This window comes from Galeopterus variegatus, unplaced genomic scaffold (genome assembly GCF_000696425.1).
Source record: "Galeopterus variegatus unplaced genomic scaffold, G_variegatus-3.0.2 Scaffold973, whole genome shotgun sequence".
NCBI classification, from domain to species: domain Eukaryota; kingdom Metazoa; phylum Chordata; class Mammalia; order Dermoptera; family Cynocephalidae; genus Galeopterus; species Galeopterus variegatus.
The window spans coordinates 335,982-357,974 of NW_007727084.1; the positions used below are offsets into that span (position 1 = coordinate 335,982).

Genomic DNA, 21,993 nt, shown 5'->3' on the forward strand with positions numbered 1-21,993 from the left:
AAGTTTCACTGGAGCTACCGGGAGAGATGCTCCCTTTTTGGGATAAAATGGAGTGATAAAAGGCTGGAGCTTCCAGGGTCATCTTGCCACCTGTTGGCTCTCTTAACAACATGACCAACCACTTTCTCCTCTACAATGACCAACAGCTACGGAGTGTTTACCCTGTGTTAGTCCCTGTTCTAAGTGTTTTACATATATTAACAAACTAATCTTCATAGTAATCCCCATAGGTAGATATATTACTAACCCCATTTTACAGATGAGGAAACTGAGGCACAAAGCTCTTTCTTGGCCAAGGTTACAGAGCTTGCACTGGGATTCAACCTGGATAGTCTAATTCCAGAGTCACTGCTCTCCCACAGGATGGAAAACGAGACACGCCACTTCCCAGGCTCCCTTGCAGCTAGTCGTGGCTTGATGTCAGAATTCTGGACAATGAGATATGTGCAGAAGCCACCAGAAAGAGCTTTCCTTCTCGGATGAAAAGACCAAAGTCCTCGCTTAGAGGAAAAAAAAAAAGGCTTTCCCCTTCTTTCTGCCTGGCATGTGGTCAGGAGGCTGGAAGTACCGCATGCATCTTGTGACCACAAGACAAAAGCTAAGAATGACAGAGCAGAAAGCTAAGAAGAGTCTGGGTCCCTGTTGGTGTCATTGTGCCACTGTCTAGGCCTGGACTGTCCAACTCCTGACTTCACATTACATGGGAGAAATAAATCCCTGTGCCTCTGTGGAGGATTGTAGAGCTAGGGCTAGGGTCTGGAGCTTACAGACCCCTCGAGCCCATTCTCAAACCCTTCACACACAGGTCTATGAGCTAGGTAACTCGCAAAAAGGTCCTTGGAGGCTTGGCTGAAGAAGGAATAATCATTATTCAGCACACACAAGTCTAGGAGCTAGGCAGTACAAAGAGAAACTTTGAAACTCACCGCTACCGGCAAAGTCCAAAGAAAAACTTAGCAGCTGCCAGCAGAGTAAACATGCTCTATTTTTAGAGGCGAGCTCTGCCAGCCAGCCTGCTTCACAAACTGCAGAACACACAATAGCAACAAAACTAAAAAGATCCATTGGTGCACATGCGCACTAACTCCACCCACACACAACTTGTTTATAAAGAAATGTGCTGCTCGACCCCCAACCAGACCTGAGGCCAGGGAGCCTGACTAAATTATCCTATTTTCCCCACAAGGATACCAACATTAATAAAGCAAATGCATCTCACAGGGCCTAACACATAGAAAATATTAAGCTTGGGAAAGACAGACAACATTCCCAGGGCTAAAGTCTCTGTTGTAGATTAAAAAAAAGTGTAACACAGCAAAAATGCTTGCTCTAAGGGCAGATGTCCTTGGTGCAGCTAAACCTAGTGATTGGAAAGTCTTCAGTTGTTTAAGTTTCTTAGGGAACTGAGTGTTGCCATGACAACCGTCTTACTGTTCTTTCTGTAACCACCTATGTTCTTTTTCTGTAACTTTCTTGCCTGGACAATAAATGCTGAGAGAAGACCAGACTCAGGGTTAGTTTCCAAGAATTCTTCTCCCTTGAAGGATTTGTCTGGAATTAACCCTTTCGGGCCGCTCACTGCTCAGGAGAAATGGGCTTTGAGTAATCCTTTGCGTCTCCGTCACCCTGGGGGAGAGGTGACATGCCTCTGTTTCCTCGTCTACAAAAAAGGTGTTGATAATAGCATCTACCTCACAGTGTAAAGATGAAGAGATAGTATACATGTCAGGTGCTTAGCGTGGTGTCTGGCACATAATGAGCACTTGAGAAATGTTGCCTATTATCATTATTATTATTAGCAGCAGCATCCTTATTACTATTATTTGTTATGAAGACTGCCATTAGCCCATATGAAGCCTTTGAGTAGATTAGAAACCGCCCCCCACCCCACTTCCATCTTTTGGAAGTTTGTCCTATATATTGATTTTTTTCATAATGTACTGATTTTATTTGAGCAAGACACTTTCTTCTAGAAAAGCCTGGTACATCTTCATTGTCTGTGCTGTGACCCCCTCAGACGAGATGGCCTTGTGAAGTGTCCAGCCTGCACAATGGTATATGGTGGCCTTGCCTGTCCTAGTAAAGTGACATTAAAGGATCAGCCACGGGGCTCCCCCAGGACACAGGGGGTCTCTTTTGAGGTACAGGGAGGTTGCTGGGATGGGGGCGTGAGGTTAAGAGGATGCATCAGGTCTCTTTCCCAGGACCTTGGAGGCGTTTCTGAGGCTCTGGGAAGGATCCTCACCTCTTTTCAGTCAGGGCAGTGCGGCTGAAGTGCAGAACCAGCTGATGCAGGGGGTCTGGCTTCTTCTCCTCTACTTCTTCCTCTTCCTCTTCCTGCTCCCCAGCTCTCTGGGGGCAGGGTGGGACATGAGGAAGGGGTTACTAGAGTCCCCTCCTGCCTCCCCACAAAGCCCTACTTGGCCTAGATTATTTTCTCTTCTCCCACATCCTACACCCTATCCTGGTTCTGCCCAAGCCAGGGGCCACCGTCTCTATACCCCTCAATGGGGAGAGTGACCCCTGGAGGTGTGCAATGAACGGCCACACTCCCAGCCCGATCCAGCCCGGCCCAGCCTGGCCCAGCCCAGCCCAGCCCAGCCCTCACTCCCCCAGGCAGGCCCCAGCTCACTGAAAGGTCATCTATCATGCGGTCCTCAAAACTGTGGTCTTCGGTCAGGATCCAGGCAGCCTTGTAGCTCTCCAGGAACATGTTACATGCCCGGTGCCTGCAGGGAAAAGGTCTGGGCGCTGAGACGTCTCTTCCTCTAGGCTCCCTGCCCTCCCTTGCATCTGCTGCCCCCAACTATCCCCAAGACACATTGTGTTGGCATTCCATCCTCCCGACTCCCCAGCCACCCCTTCTCCACGCCCTTCAAGCTCCGCTCCTCCCTGGAGGCCTTACGTGGGCAAATTGTACAGGGGTGTCATGCGGAAACAGGCCACAACTGCCCGCCGGCGCTGCTTGGACAAGAGCTTGTGCCACACGGCCTTCTTGGACTTGTAAGGGTGCTCAGTCTGGGGGACAGGACAGTCTGTCATATCCCCAGGCCCTACCCCTGGCCTGATTTCCACCTTCAGCCCTGGGTGAAACTGCCCATCTGCGCCCAGGTCCATATTCAGGCCCTACTCCCAAGGCCGAAGGAACACCGAGATCCACCAACAGTCAAGGCTCTGGCTAAGCCTCCAGACCTAAGGTTTCACCCTCGGCCCCGCCCACTGACTCACGCTCCACCCTACGGCCCCGCCCACCTGGTCCAGATGGTAGAGCACCGCGGACACCTCCTGGACTCTGCGCACGATTTTCTCGGGGTCGTCGGCGTCCTCCTCGCGGCCCGGGAGGCCCCGGTACAGGGCCATCTGCCATCGCAGAGACGGGGAGCCTTCGACCTTAGGGGAGGATGGATGGCCAGCGTGAGGTCACCTCCCCTGCCGTCCCTTTCTCCCTCAACCTTGGCTTCTCTGCGGTCCCTCCCCGCTCATCGGCTTCTCAGGCTGCCCCGCTCGCCTTTCAATATTGTGAGTCTTCAATCGGCGATGGCTGGTACACAGAAAGTGCTCAAACATTAGCTATTGTTGTGGTTATTATTCTGACCTGCCCTTTTAGGTTGCAAATGAAGGAAGCATACCTTTCCCTGAAGGTGAAGGTTGTTTTGCAGAAATTCCCGGACCTCCTCATCTGTGTCTTTCTGGGGAGACATGACCAGGCTGGGTTACTCTGGAGGTCCCAGCCTCCTCCATGACCCACAAACCTTTCCCTTCTAGGCCTGCCAGCCCAGGACCCCAGAGAAACTGAGAGGACCCAAAGGTCAGCAGTGGACAGAGAGGTGCCCTAGAGGGGACCAGAGGGCCACAGAGGCACCTTGAAGAGACAGTAAAGGTTAGAGGGCCTCATGGGGTCTGAGAGGAGGTAGGGGATGACAGGAGGATATCATCAAAGGTCAAATAAGGCCAAAAAGGGATTATGGGAGGTCAGAGTGGGGCAGGGAAATTTTGGAGAACACAAGGGGTGAGGGGTTCCAAAGGGAGTCAGCAAGGTCTGCAGAGGTCATGTGGATCAGGCAGGTCAACCAATCCACTGGTTACAGGGGCCAAAGTGGGGGGTCAGCAGGGTGGAGGTTCCTTAGGGTCCCAGGAGAGGGGGCCATCAAGGACCAAAGTGAGGGGTCAGTGGGGCCCTGTACGGCTCTTTGAGGTCCCAGCAGGACTCAATAGGTTCTAGGAGGAACTTGAGGTCCTGAGGGAAGGGACATTCAAGTCAGTGATCCTCAGGCCACCAGGGGGTTAGTAGGTTGTCCAGGTTCTTAGCAGGGTCCTGGGGAGAGGGTTACAGGGGTCTTGGGGCGGAATCACAGGAGGGCTCCTCCTCAGATCCCTGAGGCTGAAAAGGATTCTGAGGTGGGTGTCCTTGCTGTCCAGTACAAGGGGTAAGTGGGATCTTGGGAGGCCTCCTTGGTGTCCCAGGGGCTTAAGAGGTTCTGGGGGCAGGGTCAGTTGATCCCCAGGATCCTTGAGACCTCGGAGGCTTGGGTGTGATTCTGCAGAAGGAACCACTGGGATCTTGGGGGGCTACTTAGAGGTCACAAGGGCTCACTGGGCCCCTGAGAGTCCTTGGGGACTCAGTGGTGTCAACAGAGTCCAGGGGGAGGGGACAGCAGGGTCCTGAAGGAAAGAGGAGGTGAGCTGGAGGGTTCAGTGGGAACCCAGATGTTCAGTCCTGAGGGTACAGGGAAGGGCCAGGGCAGTCATGAGGGCCTCCGTGGGTCCCGAGGGGGGTTGGGGGAGTCCTGGTGGAGAGCTCAGAGGAGTCTCAGGGGGGCTCGTAGATCTCAGGGGGTGGGATCCTCAAGTTCTCAGCAGGTTTGGTATGGTCCTAGGGGGAATCACTGGGGGTCCTGCAGAGCTCATTAGGGTCCCAGGGGTCCTAGTGGCTTTTCTTTTTTTGTTTTTTTTTTAAAAGATGACTGGTAAGGGGATCTTAACCCTTGACTTGGTGTTGTCAGCACCATGCTCAGCCAGTGAGCTAACCAGCCATCCCTATATAGGATCCGAACCCAGGGCCTTGGTGTTATCAGCACCGCACTCTCCCGAGTGAGCCACGGGCCGGCCCTCCTAGTGGCTTTTCTGGGTTTCTGTGGGATCCCAGTTAGGGTCATTAGGTCCATGGGGCCCTGGCAGTGTCTTCAGTGGGGTCCTCAGCATCCTGGGGAAGGTCAGGGCATCCCAGAGGTCTCTGTGAGTCCTCAGCGTCCTGGAGGAGGACTCAGTAGGTTCCTAAGGGAGAGCTCTCAGGGTCCTGGGGGGCTCTGTGTGGTGCTGGGTAGGATCCTGGCAGGTTCCCAGGATGGGGCTGGGCAGGCACCAGGGCGTAGCGGGTCTTGGCCAGCACGATGAGGTCCTGGTCGGTGGGCGCACACATATTCAGGCCGATGGGCAGCATCTTCTTGAGCGTGGCCACAATCAGTGACGTCTGCACTGAGTACCGGTCCCCTCGACGCTTCTTCTTGGTGCGTTCCTGGTCCGAGCCACCCGACTGTGGGAACATAGGGCTCAGAGGCAGCCCGAGTCCCAGCCCCATGCTCCAGCCCCAACCTGCAGCTATTGTCCACACTCAGGCCCCAGCCTGGATACCAACCACCTCTTCCCCAACCTCAAAACATGCCTCAGTTTCCACCTCAAACCTTGCTGATCACTTTGGACCCTCAGCCTAGACCCAAGCCCCTATCCCAAATTCCCAAATTCTAACCCAACCCTTTCCAGATTTTTCTGAATTCTGGGCCTTTCTCAACCTCCAGCAGTCCCCTCCAAGAGTCTCCTAAGAACTCCCGGCACGATCCTCCCCTCCGCAACATGCACAATCCCACACTTCATGTTCCAAGACTGAGTTCTCAAGAATGAAATAAACATGCAGATCCACAAAGAGTCCCAAGAGACAAGAGAAGTTGAAAGAAAAGGAGAGACACTGAGAGACTGAGACAGGCAAGAAGATGGAGAGACAGATGCAAGAGATCCAGAAAGATCTGGAAGTAGAGACACGGGGCACAGAGTCCCACAGCTGTGTTCTGGATTCCGGAGCCTTGGGTGCAAACCCGTGGCCAGGGCCGCCCCAGTCATGCCAATGAGAAGCCCCAGTGACAAGCTTTGGCCTGAGCCACATCTGCACAGCTAGTAATATCGAGCATGACCCCCGTGCCAGGCACTCCCGAAGGCCACACATGCAGCATCTCACTGAGTCCTCACAGCGCCCTGGGGTGGGGGCCGCTGGCTGGATGCATCAGAGGCTCAGAAGGATGACACTAGACCACGGTCACACAGCTAACTACCCACACAGGATTGTAACCCGAGTCTGATTCCAGAGCCCAAGCCTTCAACCACCGCACGGTGAGAGTGCTGCCTCCCCAACCATGCGCCACGTGCCTTTCCCACCCCCTTCCCCCGACCTCAGCCCACAATGCTTGGGGAAAGCTGAGAGTTGCTGATGCTGATGCTTCTTTTTCTTTTGGTAACAAAAGTAAAAAAAGAAGTCCAATTGCCAAAAGCTGGGAGTTGGGAAGGGAATGGATGATGGGGGTAGAGGGAAGAGAAGGAGGATGGGGGCTGGGAGCCGAGGATGAGGGGTGGGGACAACAGAGGCAGGGGTGTTCCGGAGGGGGTGCGGAGGCTGGGGGCTTTTGGGGGAAGAAGGTATTAGCCGAGAGCCATGCAAAGGTCCCAGACGTGGGGCTGACCTGTACATCTCCCGCCTGCTTCACCGGGTTGCAGACAGAGACAAGAAGTGTTACCCCAGCCCCGCAGAGAACCCCCGGCCCAACTCCAAGTTGGCCACACCCCAGCTCCTCTGCCCTACCCACCACACGTCCCCTAGCTGGGCACGTCCAGACCTTGACTGGGGTGGGAGGGTTTGTTCTTTAGTGCCCTGAAGAGGGCAGTTCTGAGAAGGATGAGGGGAGAGGAAAGGGGGATGTGGGGTAGTGGGGAGAAGAGAGAAGAAATGGGAGATGGGGAAACGGGAGGGGGGTGAGGAGGGTGGGTCTATATGTCTTTCCACTGTTTGTTACAGTGTCGTGGGTAGCGACAAAGAAATGGGCACAACCTAAATGAGCGGCATGAGGGGAAGATAAGGAAACCGCACGTCTACACTTCACAGCAGGCGCTGCTGGCTGCCTCTCTGACGGCGGCCCTTCTCCCCTAGTTAAGAGACCTCAGTTTGGCTCAGCATCCGCACCTCTCCTACATAAATCAGAATTAGATCCTGATTAGTCTAAGCCAAACACAGAATTCCCCTTCTCCTAAGCTTAAAGATTAGAAAAGTGGAGGAAGTAGAGCAGGGGGACGGGTAAAATGGGCTGCCACAGGAGACTTTTTCTCTGATTAGAGGGGCACTATGCCAGTCAGGTTTTCTGGGATATGCAGACCTCGACCCCGGGCCCTTTCTCTTTGGACATATAGGGAGAAACAATCTATAGGAAGGAAGGGGAGATTTCTCTTAGACACAATAGGCAGTATAATGTTTCTAGAAAGTTCCTAACCCTAAGAACAGGTACAGGGTGAGCCAATGGTTATTTAAGCATAATTTTGGTAGCAAAACTTATGACTAAGCTAAGCAGCAGTTGGTAACAGTTCATGAAGAACTAACACCGGAGCGGCACGTACGCGGCATGCACACCGCTACTTCCCATTTCTGCTACTGTGCACACAGCTCTGCAAGCCGGATGCAAGCTTAACATCCTTTTCAGTCAGTATGGGACTTGCAGCTGAACCTTATTCCACTATATCTGGATCAAGGTGCACGTAGGAGTTATAATTCTCTGAACAGTGCTTCTGATTTTAAAGAGATGTTAATAAATGGCTGATACCTACACTTGTCTTTTTATAAAAGACCTGTTCCTGAGGAAAATTAGGCTGACCAGGTCTGGACTGTCTTCCTTTCTTCTCTCAATGACGGAGGAAGGCCTGACCATTGGGGTTCACTGCACAAATCAGACGCCCCCAACTACCCACACCTGTAGACACCGTGCTGGAGGAAAACGGAGGGCTCCTTAAGGCTGACACTGCAGCCCTCAGAGGGGGGTTGAAGGTGCAGAAGCCAGCAGATACAAGGGGGATGGATTTTGTTGGGCCAAGGTGGTAAAAGCCGGGGGACAAGGAAGGAGGCTCAGAAGGTTGGTTGTGGCCAGGTGGGAAGGGGAAGAGGTTTAGAGGATGGGGCCAGGGAAACTGGAGCTCGGGATGGAGTGCATGTGGGGACAGCTGGGGACGCACTGACCTGTTGTTGTCCACGTAGCGGATGAGCAGCGGATACAGGGCATACAGGTCCCGGCAGAGCACAGAGAACTCGTCCCGCACCAGGAGCTCGCCCTCCTGGGCTTCCGCCTTGGCCTCCAGGCGCAGCTGCTCCTCCTCGGACACCACCTTCCCTGCCCGCTTGCACAGCCGCCCGATGGTGGGGATGAAGTGTGAGCGCAGGAGCTCGGGCCTGGCCCGGCTCACTATGGGCTGGGCAAACACTGCAGGAGCACAGGGGTGGCGGCGCTCGCTGCTGGCCGTCCCAACTCTAGCACCTGACCTCTGTTCCCAGCCCCTGACTATCAACCTGTACCTCTGACCCAGCAGCTCTCATGTGACCCCAGCTTTATCCTGACCTCAGGCCCTGACCTCTGGTCCCAACCATGACCCATGACCTAAGCCTATGGTCTAGTCCCTATCCTATGACCCAGACTGGCACAAGTCCCTGACCTCTGACCCCCAACAACTGAATCCTCACCTGATATCTTACCCTTAACCAGCATGACCTCTGACCCCAATCTTTAACCTCTGCTGTGGCCAATACCAAGACTCTTGCCTTACTACATGATTTCTATGACCCCTGGCTTCTTCCACTAACCTATGACCTCGGACCTGGCCTCTGATCCCAGGCCCTGATCTCTAACATTAGCCTTATCCAAAAACCCAATTCCTGGCTCTCCAGTTAGCTCAGTTGGTTAGAGCACAGCCTTATAACCCCAGGGTCATGGGCTCAGAGACCCACACCAGCCAGTCACAAAAACAAACAAAAAAACCCCCAAATTCCTGACATGGAATTTTTACATAGAATTTCTGAACCAGGAATCTGAACACTTTAAAGACCCATTTATTGACCTCTGACCTAGAACCCTAGCTGTCCATATCAAGGACACTGATATCTGACTTTGTCCTCTGATCATTTGTATAAGGAACTCAGACTTTTGACTCAGCTCCTAGCCTCTGACCTAACTCTCTCCAAGGCTCCAGACATTCAGAATCTGACTTGGAGGACTCCCAGGACACATCCATCCACCACAGACCTCACAAACCTGAGATTCCAACCCCTAGCCTTTTTCTTTTTTTCATGGCTGGCTGGTACAGGGATTGCACCCTGGACATTGGTGTTATCAGCACCACGCTCTAACCAATTGAGCTAACTGGCCATCCCCCCTGGCTTTTGACCCTGAGAAAACCTAAACTCTGACTCCCCCCAACTTTCAGGAGACCAAGGACACCCAGATCTACCTCCCAGATGAATCTGGTCAGAGGACCCCAGGACACGGCCTACCCCTCAGAGGCCTACTGCCCCCAGACCCACCAGCAAGCCGCTTCATCCAGGAGGCCTCATCAATGCCCAGGTTGTTGACAATGATTCGCAGGATATTTCCCAACAGGGAGTTGAGGTGGTCGGAGGTGATGGCTGTGCAGGGTGGGAGGGCGCCTGCGGGCAGGGCTGGTGGGGGTGCCTCAGGCCCACGCTCCCACCAGCGGGGCAGGTAGCTGCACAGCATGGGCAGCGTGATCTCGATGACGTGTGGCATCTCTGTGTAGCGGGCCCCTGACTCAGCCAGCCCCTTGATGTCTGCCATGAGCCGCTCCAGCACTGGGATGTCAGGACACATCTCCTCCACGCTGTTGGGGAGCCCCAGGACTGGGGTGCAGGGAGGGGTCAGGGCATGCCAAGCCATCACCCCCAGCCCCCAGGACCCTGACCTCCCCTACAACCACTGAATCACCACCTACCTAGTCTCTCAAACCCTACTCCTCCAATCCAACCCTGCAACCCAACTACCTCTCCCAGCCATCACAAAACTCAGTAGCCCCCAAACACCTCACATCCGCAAGCCTGTCTACTCTCTAAAATCTCACCCCTAGAAACCTTCACTCCTAAAATCTCCCACACCGCACACCCATTCCCCCACCCCTGCTGTGCAGCATACTCTAAAAGAAACCCTTTCCAACCCCCATGTGTACCCCAGTCCTATCTCTCTGAATCCCACACCCTGATTCAGTCCCTTGAAACATACAAATCCATCACTCGCTCACTTGTCTACTCTGGGCCAGGTGCTGTTCTTTTTTTTAAAAGATGACCGGTAAGGGGATCTTAGCCCTTGGCTTGGTGTTGTCAGCACCACGCTCTCCCAAGTGAGCCAACCGGCCATCCCTATATAGGGATCCGAACTATCAGCACCGCACTCTGCCGAGTGAGCCACGGGCCGGCCCCCAGGTGCTGTTCTGGATGTTGGGAGCACAGCAATGACTAAAAGGACAAGTTTCCTGCCCTGGAGCTCATATTGCCCTGAGACCCACATCTCATTCTAACCTCCGGACTAAGAAAAGATTTTTGTCTGTTCACCTCTGCATCTCTGGTGCCTAGGAGAGCGCTTCAGACATAGGAGGTGCTCAGTGAATATTTGTTGAGTGAGTGAATAAACGAATGAATTAACCCCTGCCTTCCCTCAATCCTCCCACACTCAAATGTCCCTCACCCAAAACTCAAGAACACTGGAAAATCCCTGTGTTCCCAAGCTTGATGATGCCCTCAAATGTCACCATGTCCAAAATAAACCCCAGAGCTCCAAATTCCATCCCTAATCTCCTAATTCTCCCCATATAACAGCCTTGAAATGTCCCAGTAACACAAACCAGGGCCCCCACAAGCTCTTGATTCCCGAGGTGGGGCACCCCCAACGTAGTGAATCCTCAGCCCCTCGCAGCCCAGATTGGGCCACACTACCCTCGGAGTGGGCTTTCCCCGAGGCCCTGTGCTGGGTACCGTGTGACTCCCGACAGCCGCCCCAGTCCCGCAACTTACTGGCCCGCTCCCGGGGAGACTTGGTGGTGTATACTGAGCAGGCGTTATACTCATTCAGCTGAGGCTCCAGGAACGCCACCGGCATGGCCGCTGCCAGGCGGGCCAGGCACTCCCCGAGAGCTGGCCGCAACCTGGAAGAGGGGGCTGTGCTTACCTTCCCCGCTACCCTTCTCGGGGTCCTGGGTCCCAGCCCCATTCTCCACAGAAGTGCCCCATCCCAGAACCCTTTGGAGCAGAGCTGCCATTCGCCAGTGTGCAATGTCACTTGTTGAAATCCATGTCACTTGCTGAAAGCTGGAAGACTTCTGTGCCAACTGAAACAACCTTCTTCCCCACCGCCCCCACCGCTGGCACTTGCGGGCCTGGTTCGCACCCGCCCTCGGACCTGGCCCGCCCCCACGTCGCTGGCTGGCCTTCCCCTGGGCGCCCTCGTGTGGCCGCCTTGGGGAGCTGCAGCCCTCGCAGTGTGCAGGCCCTTCGAAGATTTTGAAAATCTCCTGCTTTTCACCACTCCCCCATCTTCTCCTCTCCAGCCCTATAGTACCCACCCCAGCCCCAAACTCTGGCTCCCTCTCCTTACTTTTCCACATAAATGTTCTTGGTGGTTCCCAGCGAGTAGATACTGCACAGCGTTCGGTAGCAAGAGACTTGGACGTCGTCCACTGAGGGAGAGAGAAAGGGCAAGGGTCTGGGATCTCAGTCCTCCCCCCACCCACCTCCTTTGTCTCCAGATAGGCTAGTGCAGGGGGTGAGAGCTGGGGCTTACAGCCAGCCTGCCAGTTACTGGTTTTGTGACTTAGGCAAGTACCAATTCTCTCTCAGCCTCAGTTTTTCTATCTGTAAAATGGAAATAATTATAGTACCCTCCAGCTGGGGTAGCTGTGAGGATCCAATGAGTTAATACTTGGAAAGCAATTAGAACAGGGCACAGCGTAGGCACTCAATAAAGGCTAGTAGTTGTTTCTTCCTTGCAGAAAATTCATGGATTTCTTTGATAAAAGCAATGGGCACTCCCTCCGGAAAATGCAAAAAAAAGCATGCAATCCCAACCACAATTTTAGCTTATCCACATGCTTCCCAGAAGGCCAAGTTAAGAACCTCATCGACTTCACAAGTGTCATGAGGCAAAAAGAGGGTGGAAGCTGTTCTAGATTTAAAAGAGACTACAAGGGCTGGTCCGTGGCTCACTTGGGAGAATGTGCTGACAACACCAAGTCAAGGGTTAAGATCCCCTTACCGGTCATCTTTAAATAAATAAATAAATAAAAATATAAGAGACTACAGAGACATAACAACCAAATGGAAGAAACGACTGGATTCCAAATTGTGTAAAAATCAAATACATTTTGTGGGTAATGAGGGAAATTTAAATATGAGCAGGTTAGGTGTGATAATGATGCTGCGGTTACTCGAGAGAAGGCTCTTACTGTAGGAGACGCACGCTGACCATTTAGGGATGAGGGGTCACGGTGTGTGCAACTTACGCTCTTCTTTCGAGTTTTCTTTATGTTTTTAAAATTTTAAAATGAAGAGTTCAATCATGGGGAGAACCCCAGCCAAGTGCTACTTTTCTTACTTTTATCAATAGATTCTAGTTTCAAATAAAACAGTGAGCTCAGACATAGCTCCACTATCCCTCAGTCCTCACAGCCATCAGCTCTATAGCCCATCATGGACACCTCGCCCTGAGGGTCCCACAGGCCCCTCACAACCACAATGTCCCAAACTGGCCTCAGCATCATCCCTTAACTTACTACTTCTTCCAATCTCTACCTCATGGAGGCCCCACTGTCCCCAGGTCCCCAGGCCAGGGCCCTAGGCCTCATTCTGGACACCTGCCTTCCACATCCCATCTTCTGGCCTCTTGAGCATCTCTCCCACCTGCCCCTCCTGCCCTTCCCCTGGCTCCACCCTGGTCCAGGACACATATCAGAAGTCTCCTTTAAGTACCTGTCCACATAATGTCATGTCACCCCGCTAGACGTTTCATGTTTAGTCTCATCCACACACACTGTATATTACACAGTATACACATTGACAAGACCCTGGGTGGGTCACACGCCATACGCATCACATGGTAAGATACACACGACAGTCACTGCTAACTGACTCCCAGGATCAGCTCTTTTCTTCCTTCTAGTAATAGACCCCCAATATTTAGCTCAACACATGACCTCCCAGAATAAAGGCTCCTTTCCCAGCTTCCCTTGCAGCAACACATGGCCATGTGCTAAGTTCTGGCCAATGGGACATATGCAGAGGTGATATGGACCACTTCTAGGTTGTTCCTTTAAAAGAGCCGAAGTGCCCTCCTCTTTGCTTTTTCTCCTCCTCTACTGGCTGGAACGAGGAGGTAACGGAGAGGCATCTTGGACCATGTGGATAAAGGCAATACAGACATGCATGCATAGCAACATGTGGTCAATGATGGACCGCATATACAATGGTGGTCCCATAAGATTACAATGGAGCCGAAAAATTCCTATTACCTAGTGACGTCATAGCTGTCATAATGTCATAACCCAATTACTTAATTTCTAAAATAAATTTAGTGTAACTTAAGCATACAGTGGTTACAAAGTCTACAGTGTGTACAGTAACGTCCTAGACTTTCACATTCACTCACCACTCACTCACTGACTCATCCAGAGCAACACCCAGTCCTGCAAGCTCCATCTGTGTTAAGCGCCCTATCTAGGTGTATCATTTTTTATCTTTTATACTGTATTACTGTACCTTTTCTATGTTTAGATGCACAAATACCATTGTTTAACAATTGCCTACAGTATTCTGTACAGTAACGTGCTGTACAGGTTTGAAGTCTAGGAGCCATAGGCTATCCCATGTAGCCTAGGTGTGTAGTGGGCTATACCATCTAGGTTTCTGTAAGTTCACTCTGTGATGTTCACGCAATGATGAAATCGCCTAAGGACACGTTTCTCAGAACATATCCCTCTGGTTAACCGGTGTATGATCATATTTCATGGAAGGCAGAGCAATAAGATGGAGGGAACCTGGGTCTCTGACATGAAAATCCACTTACAAGTAGACTGTTACATGAGAAAGAAAGAAACTTCTATCTGGCAGAAGCTATAGTGATTTAGGGTCTTTTGTTAGAGCTGCTGAACTCATATCCTAATTAACTCATTCTAATGAACACAATTAATCAATTTACTGGCTGCATGCTTTGCTTACAGCAATAAATCCACACACTCAAACACCTGGGGACCCAGGGATGGGTGGTGTTGGCCACGTTGACTCCCCAACCCCTACCCTCAGGGTCAGGAGCCCTTACGGATGACGTCGTCTCCGAACTGGTGCTGGGCGATGTGCTGGAAGAGGGTGGTGAGGACAGGCAGCAGGGCCACGGTGGTGTAGGTGAGGTTCTGGCCCACGCCCTTCACCTGCGTGCGTGCCTGGGACACCTTGCCCAGCCGCAGGTTCTCCACCATCTTCTCAATGTCTTCCGAGGCGCTCTCAAAGAAGGAGCGGAGGCCGGCCTTCACGATCTCAGGGCCAGACTTCATCACCGTCCTAGGAGGGAAGCAGGGGAGCCCCAGTTCCAGAATCTGAGATTCCAGATGTCAGAGAGTCTGGGAGAACAGGGTCTGGGAGTGGGAGCATGACTAGACAGACCTACAACCCTACCTGGCATCCAGGGAGCGTGCCAGGATGTGAAGACAGTTTACCACAGCTGGGGCATCTGTCCCTGGGAACACAGGACAGGCTAAGGTGAGGCAAGGGCTACGGGGACAGTACCTTCCTCTGCTCTCACCCCAACCCTTCTCTCCCTGACCCCACCCCTGCCTGGACTTCCACAGCCCCCTGAACTTTCCTCATCACAGCTAGACCCCTCTCCTGTCCTTTCTCCATCCTGACCCTGACCCCTTTGGGCTGTCACTATCTGGGGACAAGTCTGTCCCTCCCACTGGCCTGGGAGCTCCATGAAGGTAGGACCCAGGGCTGTCTCAGTCACTGCCCTGTCCCCAGGACTACCCAGTCCATGTCCAGATCCAGAGGAAGAACATAATGAACATTGTTCAAATTAAGGCACAACCTGGGAAATATTTTTTCAGGGTGGGACTGGTGATGAGGGGAAGAAAGAGAAGATTAGGGAGAAAGGCTCAGGGCGCAGAGCTACTTACCAAAGAGAGAGACTCGGTGGCGGACAAGAGCAGCAAGTTTGCAGAAGAGGCTGAAGAAAGAGAAAGGTACAGAAAGAGGGGAACGGGGAGTGAAGAGACCAGGGAGACAAGGGCAGCGGTGACGCAGAAGAGGCAGGGACAGAGAAGACAGGAGAGGGGGCAGAAGACATAGCCAGGAGGAGGTCGGGGGAGGGGAAGAAAATGAAGGAGACAGGAGGGATGGAGAGGGGACAGAGAGACGGGCGAGCTTGAAAATCAAGGCAATAACTGCGATGCTGGGGGGATGTGGGTGGGTCTGCCCTTCTGACAAGGTGACCGATTCATTCCAGTTTGCCCGAGAGTCCTGCATCCCGGGAAACCTTCAGTCCCAAGCGAACAGAATGGTTGGTCACCCCAGAATGGTTGGTCAGTGCCCAGCACCCAGGACAGAAACCCTAAGGGCCGACACTGGGAGCAAGGGGTCCAGGATTACAATCCTGTGCGGTCAGAGGGCTGGGTCAGAGGTCACAGGCCACCCACCTGGTAATCATTTCCTTCTCCTTGTTGGAGGCGTGGCCACCACTGCCCAGCACTTTGGCGGGTGTGGACAGGAAATAGAGGCAGTGGTTGGTGAAGTACTGGTTAATCAAAGGGAGCAGGATCTGGAGATGGGGAAAGGAGATGAGGGGGCTGGGTGAGGCGTGGGGAGCGCGCCCCCGGCCCGCAGCGCCTCCAGCCTCTGAGCCCACCTCTCACCTTGGCAAAGAATTTAATCTCCTGCTCATGTGGGGACTTTTCCACTCGTCCACTGCTGACCACAGCCTCTGTGGGGGAAGGCAAATTAAGGTCGTGGTGGGTTCAAGGCTGGGGAACCCAGGGTGTTCTGATGGGAGGGACTCTGGGGGCAGTTAGGAAAAGATGAGAGATAAATTCTTCACGTGAAGTCACCTCCGTGCGCTGCAAGAAAAACCTTTCTCCCCTACCTTTCATCTGGTCTCCCTAACTCCTTGATTAAACCCCTTCGAAAGCTGAAAATGGGGAGGAGAACAAACTGGAATGGAGTAAGGCCAAAGAACAGCCCCCTCCTCACCACCCATCACAAGCCCTTTTCTTTCTGAACCTCAATATCTGGCACTGAGTAAATTTGGAATGAATGAATGAATGAACGAATGAATGAACCAAATGAAGCACATAGATATAAACAAATAAGAGTTAATTTTAAAATGGGAATCGGGCTGGCTAGTTAGCTCAGTTGGTTAGAATTCGGTGTTGTAACACCAAGGTCAAGGGTTCAGATCCCCAAACTGGCCAGTGGCCAAAAAAAAGGAAATCAATTTCAAACAATAGTGATATACTATTCAAATAATAATACTGGCTCCAGTTATTAAACAGTTGCTATGTCCCTGGTGCTGTGAGAAATGTTGTCCCTGCACAGTCTCTTCCCAACTTGGAGGTCTGTACAGTTGGTCCCCTCTCCTATTGCACGGATGAGGAAACTCAGGTGAAATAACTCACCCCAGGTCACCCAGCAAGCAAGTGACAGAACCGTGGCTGGTTATGGTGAACAGATGAGGAAACTGAGGTTTAGAGAGGGGAGGGAACTGCCAGGGCTGTGCAGCACAGAGGCATGCGGGCTTCAAGGAAAGGAATTTAGGGGTTCCTCTTTTTTCTTTTTTTGGTGGCTGGCCAGAACAGGGATTGAACCCTGGGCCTTGGAGTTATCAGCACCATGCTCTAACCAACTCAGCTAACCAGCCACCCTGGAATTTGGGGATTCCTGAGGGTGGCTCTCCAGGGGAATGCTGGCGGTCTCTGGGGGAAATTGAAAGGAATTGGATGGTCCCTTGCTTTGATTCTTAGTGGTACAGGCATCCAGGGGGCATCCCAAAAGCCTCAGCCTTCAAAATATGTACAGAATCTGCCTAGTTCTCACCCTTCCCTGCTCCTGCCCCCACCATAGTCAAGCCAGAGGGACCCTGTGAACACCTGAGTCAGGTCACATCCCTCCAATGCTCAGAGTCCTCCCATGGCTCCATTTGCCTCGGGGTAAAGGATAAAGTCCTCACCATGTCCTTACATGAACTGCCCCCTTACCTCTCTGACCCCATTTCCTCTCACTGTCCCCCTGAATCACTCTGCTTCGTCCTCAAGGCAACCTAAAACTCATACCAGGGACCTCCCAGGGCCTTAGCACTTTCTGTTCTTCTGTCTAGAAGAAACAGATGTCCCCTGATGTCCACACAGGTCCTCGCTCACCTCCTTCAGGTCTTGCTCAGATGCCACATTCTCATCAAGGTCTTGCATGAATATTCTACTTAAAATTACAATCGGCTTCAGGCTTCCAATCCACCTTACCTGTGTCTATTGCTTTTTCTTCCCATAACCACCTTCTAACATACTAAATGATTTGGTTATTCAGGATGTTAATTGTCTGAATCTGCCACAAGAATGTAGTTGCAAAAGGGCAGAATTTTGTCTTGTTCACTGCTGTTTCCCCAACATCTATGACAGTGTCTGGCACACAGCGAAGGCTCAATAAACATTAGATGAGGGAAGGAGGGAGAACCGGGTGAACTGGCTTCCTAGGTAAGTCAGGTCTGAGGAACTGGTTTCCGCAGACGAAGAGGGCATCGGGGAGGGAATTCTCCGTACCCAGGTGGGCGATGAATTCCTGGGAAATGTCCATCCAGCGCAGCAACTGCTGCAGGAAGCCAAAGGCAAACCGCTTCTCAATGGAAGACGAGTCCAGTTCCATGTCCTTAAGGCCTCTGTGTGGAGAGGCAGAGAAAGGAGTCAGCCCAGACACAGGCCCTGCCCGGTTTCCCATCCCTCTCGGTCTGCTCTCCTCTCAGGGCGCTGCCTCTGCCAGCTTCTGCCCCACTCTGAGCGCGCCTCCCCTCCCCAGGCCACCCCCGGCCNCCCCCCCGGGCCCCCCCCGCCCCCGCCTCCGCTTCTCAGGCCCCGCCCCTCCCAGCCTCTTCTCCTCTCTGGCCCCGCCTCTGCTCCTCAGGCCCCGCCCCTCCTAGCCTCTTCTCCTCTCTGGCCCCGCCTCTACCCCAGGCTCCGCCCCTCTTAGCCTCTCCCACTCTGGCCCCGCCTCTCCCCGCCTTTGCCCCGCGGGTTCCGCCCACGTTCCCTGCAGCGATCTGGGGGCTCCCAGCCCGCTTGCCTAGTGACCGCGTAGCCGTTCATCTGAAGGAATTTCAGCAGCTCCTGGGCCTTCTCTCGATCCCGCGCCTTCTCCTTGGCCGTGAGCGTGTCGTAGGGGACCAGCAAGGGGTGAGTCCCACCGCCTGGGGGGCAGAGATCAGAAAGCAGGGGCTGGGGAGGAGCCGGGCCACTCTCACTGAAGTGGTTCCTGCACCTGCAGCTGAGGGCGTGCATGATTACAGTAAGCAATATGGACATAAGAATAACGGAAGCACTGCTCTGATGCTTGTCACACCTTCACCACAACCCTCCCGTGGTAAACGCTGTGATTCCCATTCTGCAGACGGAGAAGCTGAGTCTCAGAAAGCAATTGTTCAAAGTCACACGGCGAAGCCACGACTCTAACCTAGGCCCTTGTGACTCTGGAGCCTATGACCAGGGGACTGCGGAGAAAAGGGGCTGTGTGGGGTGGGATGGGCACCCTCACCCTTGGCCTCCAGCTCCTGCTTCTTCTTTCGCCCCCACGTGTTATGATAATTTTCCGCCAGTTGTTCTGCCATGGCCTGGAAGTGGATGCAAAGAGTCAATGACCATATTCAGAGGATACCCCCTCCCCAACAGACACACCCATACCCCTAAATAAAGGATCAGGGGTCTCACCTGTAGCTCCCGGGACAGGGTAACTATGCTAAGGTCCGGGGGCTGGGGGTTGTAGCCTTCTCGCGGATCGTAGGTCTGGGAGGACAAGGGGGAGATAAGGGACTTGCTGGGCTAGCATGAAACCCAGGCCAGCCCCTCCTCCAGGCTCCAACTCCAGTCCATTCTACCCCCTTCACTCCCCTGGCCCAAGACCCCTCCTCTGTGTCCTGTGCTTAAGGCCCCCTTTCCCTAAATCACACTGTCCTTCTCTCCTCTGCCCTTTGCAATTCTTCAAACCCATGCCGTCTCCTTCCAGATCTCAGACTTCTGCACCCCTCTTCTAGCCTAGCCCCTTCTCCTGACCCCACCTCCCTAGGCCCCTCTCCCCTCTCAACCCCACCCAGTGCCGGGACCCCGCCCCTTACTCTAGACCCTCACCACCACCCCTGTGACCCTGCCCTCTGCCCAGGCCCTGACTTTACCTGGGCACTTTGTGATATCTTCCGTGTCTTTTTCTTCTCCGTCTTCTCCTCCTCACCCTCCCTGGCCTTCTCTATAGTCCATTCCCAGGCAATCATGGCTTTCAAGGACTCCTTGATGGGCCAACGGTAAATCTCTTTGTCCTGGGGTGGACAGGAGGTGGGGAGTTGGCGGGATGGGGCGAGAGGAAGATGGAAGAAGGAGCCCCGGCTCAGCCTCACTGGCCTGCACGGTCCCAAGAAGGTGAAATCCCAACCATGTGGCTGGGAAGTGATCCAGTCCACATCCAAGCCCTGGCCTCCTACATGCTCTGTAACAGAGCCTACTAAACAAACTCTCCTTATCCCATTTTACACATGACTCAGAGAAGTCAAGTCTTATGGTCAAGGAATCAGACCCACTCCCTGAGTCTTTCTGAGAAGGAACACTAGGAGACTGGGGTCCCCTGTCAGAGGCAACCGAGTTTCAGAGAAGGCAAAGTCCATGGATGGGGAGCCCTAACCCACAGATCCACCTGGATGTAAACCTATGAAGCTGCCTCACTCCTCCCTGGAACCCCAAACCTCCCTGGAACCCCAAATTTGGGGGGTTCATTTTGACCCCCAATGTTGGGTCCCAAGGCTCGGTCACCTTCTCTGAAAAGGTCTTGTAGGGCCTCAGCATAGGGTGGGTCTTCAGTTCCTCGTCTATGTTCTCTCCATAGGACCAGTTGTTCTGGATCTAGAGGTAGAGAGGGGACGGGTGGAGGCAGAATAAGGGGTAGGCAGCAGCCTGGGAGATACAGAGAGGGAAACCCGGAGGAGCGGAGGGTTCCAGAGAAACCTGGGGGTCCCAGGGAAAGCTAGGGTCTTAGGGAAGACCTGGGACTTGGGGAAAGCTGAGGTCTTGAGGAAGGCTGGCAGGAGTGGGGGTTCCTGGGGAAGGAGGACCCTGATGCTAACCTTGTCGAAGGCCCACTTCTCGTGTGTGTACTCTGCAAACTTGTTAATGAAGGAGTCAAGCTTCTCCGGGATGATCACACTATTGGGGAGATAGGTCAGCAGCTGTTGGGGCTGGGCCTCCCTCCACCCAGAAACTTTTCTTTCCTTCATCCAGCCCCAAACCTCACCCCCCACATCCCCCCAGGCCTCACTTGAGGGTCTCCACAGGCCGGGGATCAAAGTTGCCTTCAGCATCCACTGTGGCCTTTTTCTCGGCCTTGGAGGAGTATGAGGCATCCACATAGTCTGGGGGCAGGGCCCCTGCGATGGCGCAGAGACAAGGCATGGCCATGCGGTACAGCTCCGGGTCGTACTTCTAGGGATACCAGGGGCAGGGTGACGGGAGGAAGTCACTGCAGGCCTCACTGAGCTTTCAAACCCCTGGGCCCCAGGACCTCAAATTCATACTCCCCAATCATCACCCCTCCTCCATGAACCCCAAATTTTGATTTATGGTCCCTCTCCTTGAAGCTAGAACCTCAGACCCAACTGGACCCTCAAATCTCCCCCAAATTACTCCTCTCCCAGCCCCCAAACTAGAGGCCCATCTCCTGTTCCATAACCCCCAAACTGAAGCCTCAGCCCATAGACTCTTCTAGATTCAAACATGCAGAACTGCCTCCCTCCCCGAGTCCCCCAAATTTGGGGATTTCATTTTGGATTCCCAACTTTGGGCCCCACACCCTCCACAGAGGATTGTTTTGGGGCTCCCTGGTGCCCAGACCTTATGGGCCAGAGAGTCAAAGATGCCCCAGAAGAGTTTACGCGTGAGGTGTAGCTCTTCCTCCGAAGTGACCCCGAAGTTGGCCCAGCCGGTGGGGAGGCAGTAGTACTTCCAACACCGCTCATAGTGGTTGGTGAGGAGCTGGGTGGGAGCGAGAGGAGGACCACAAAGGAGGGGCATAAGCAGACAGCAGGAAAATGAAGGCCCGGGGAGGTAGAGGGGTGCCAGTACTTTAAAATTATGAAGTAGGTGTGTTATGCAAATGAAATGCTAATAAGGACAAAAGTGATATGTTTATTGGGGAGTGGTCCTGCAGAGCTTATTATGCAAATTTAACAGTCTAATTTAGAGTCAGGATGGGCATTAGATTAGACCTGGATTTGTCTGGTGTTGCTTTACACAAGTAAGCATGCTGAAATTAATCCATGGGTAGAGTTGTGTGCAAATGGCCATATGATAGAGTGATCTGTGCTTATCCAAATTAACATGCCACATAGAAACACAGGCAGCACCCCATGCAAATATATGGTAATTGTGAAGAGAGACCTTGTAGTGGATTGAATTATGTCCCCCTCAAAACTCATTGAAGCTTGAATTGTATCCGCCAAGTTTTATGTATTAGAAACTTAGCCCCCACTGTGACTGTTAAGAGGGTGGGAAATCCTATTATGGTAATTGAAAGGTGGAGCCTTGAAGAGGTGATTGGATTGTAGGACCGTGCAGTAGTGAATGGATTAAAAATAGTGGTCGGGGCATGGTTCTGAGGGCTTTAAAAGAGGAGAGTGTCTTTCTCTCTGG

The 21,993-nt window shown here is 53.0% G+C and overlaps 1 protein-coding gene across 1 annotated transcript in view; it reads right to left on the reverse strand.

The window, feature by feature from the left end:
• The window catches only part of RYR1 (ryanodine receptor 1 (skeletal)), a 123,255-nt gene that overhangs the window by 42,672 nt on the left and 58,590 nt on the right, over window positions 1–21,993 (reverse strand). The window contains exons 50-74 of the mRNA XM_008573955.1: window positions 21,196–21,336; window positions 20,624–20,787; window positions 20,433–20,511; window positions 20,122–20,211; window positions 19,494–19,634; window positions 19,033–19,107; window positions 18,860–18,935; window positions 18,392–18,515; window positions 17,875–17,990; window positions 15,979–16,046; window positions 15,763–15,884; window positions 15,244–15,293; window positions 14,747–14,807; window positions 14,394–14,632; window positions 11,679–11,760; window positions 11,099–11,229; window positions 9,602–9,934; window positions 8,267–8,507; window positions 6,729–6,843; window positions 5,363–5,533; window positions 3,630–3,689; window positions 3,253–3,390; window positions 2,906–3,018; window positions 2,633–2,729; window positions 2,246–2,352 (exon numbers count right to left, since the gene is read on the reverse strand). Coding sequence (XP_008572177.1) covers window positions 2,246–2,352; window positions 2,633–2,729; window positions 2,906–3,018; window positions 3,253–3,390; window positions 3,630–3,689; window positions 5,363–5,533; window positions 6,729–6,843; window positions 8,267–8,507; window positions 9,602–9,934; window positions 11,099–11,229; window positions 11,679–11,760; window positions 14,394–14,632; window positions 14,747–14,807; window positions 15,244–15,293; window positions 15,763–15,884; window positions 15,979–16,046; window positions 17,875–17,990; window positions 18,392–18,515; window positions 18,860–18,935; window positions 19,033–19,107; window positions 19,494–19,634; window positions 20,122–20,211; window positions 20,433–20,511; window positions 20,624–20,787; window positions 21,196–21,336 — 3,134 coding nt within the window. The remainder of the gene's footprint in view (window positions 1–2,245; window positions 2,353–2,632; window positions 2,730–2,905; window positions 3,019–3,252; window positions 3,391–3,629; window positions 3,690–5,362; window positions 5,534–6,728; window positions 6,844–8,266; window positions 8,508–9,601; window positions 9,935–11,098; window positions 11,230–11,678; window positions 11,761–14,393; window positions 14,633–14,746; window positions 14,808–15,243; window positions 15,294–15,762; window positions 15,885–15,978; window positions 16,047–17,874; window positions 17,991–18,391; window positions 18,516–18,859; window positions 18,936–19,032; window positions 19,108–19,493; window positions 19,635–20,121; window positions 20,212–20,432; window positions 20,512–20,623; window positions 20,788–21,195; window positions 21,337–21,993) is intronic.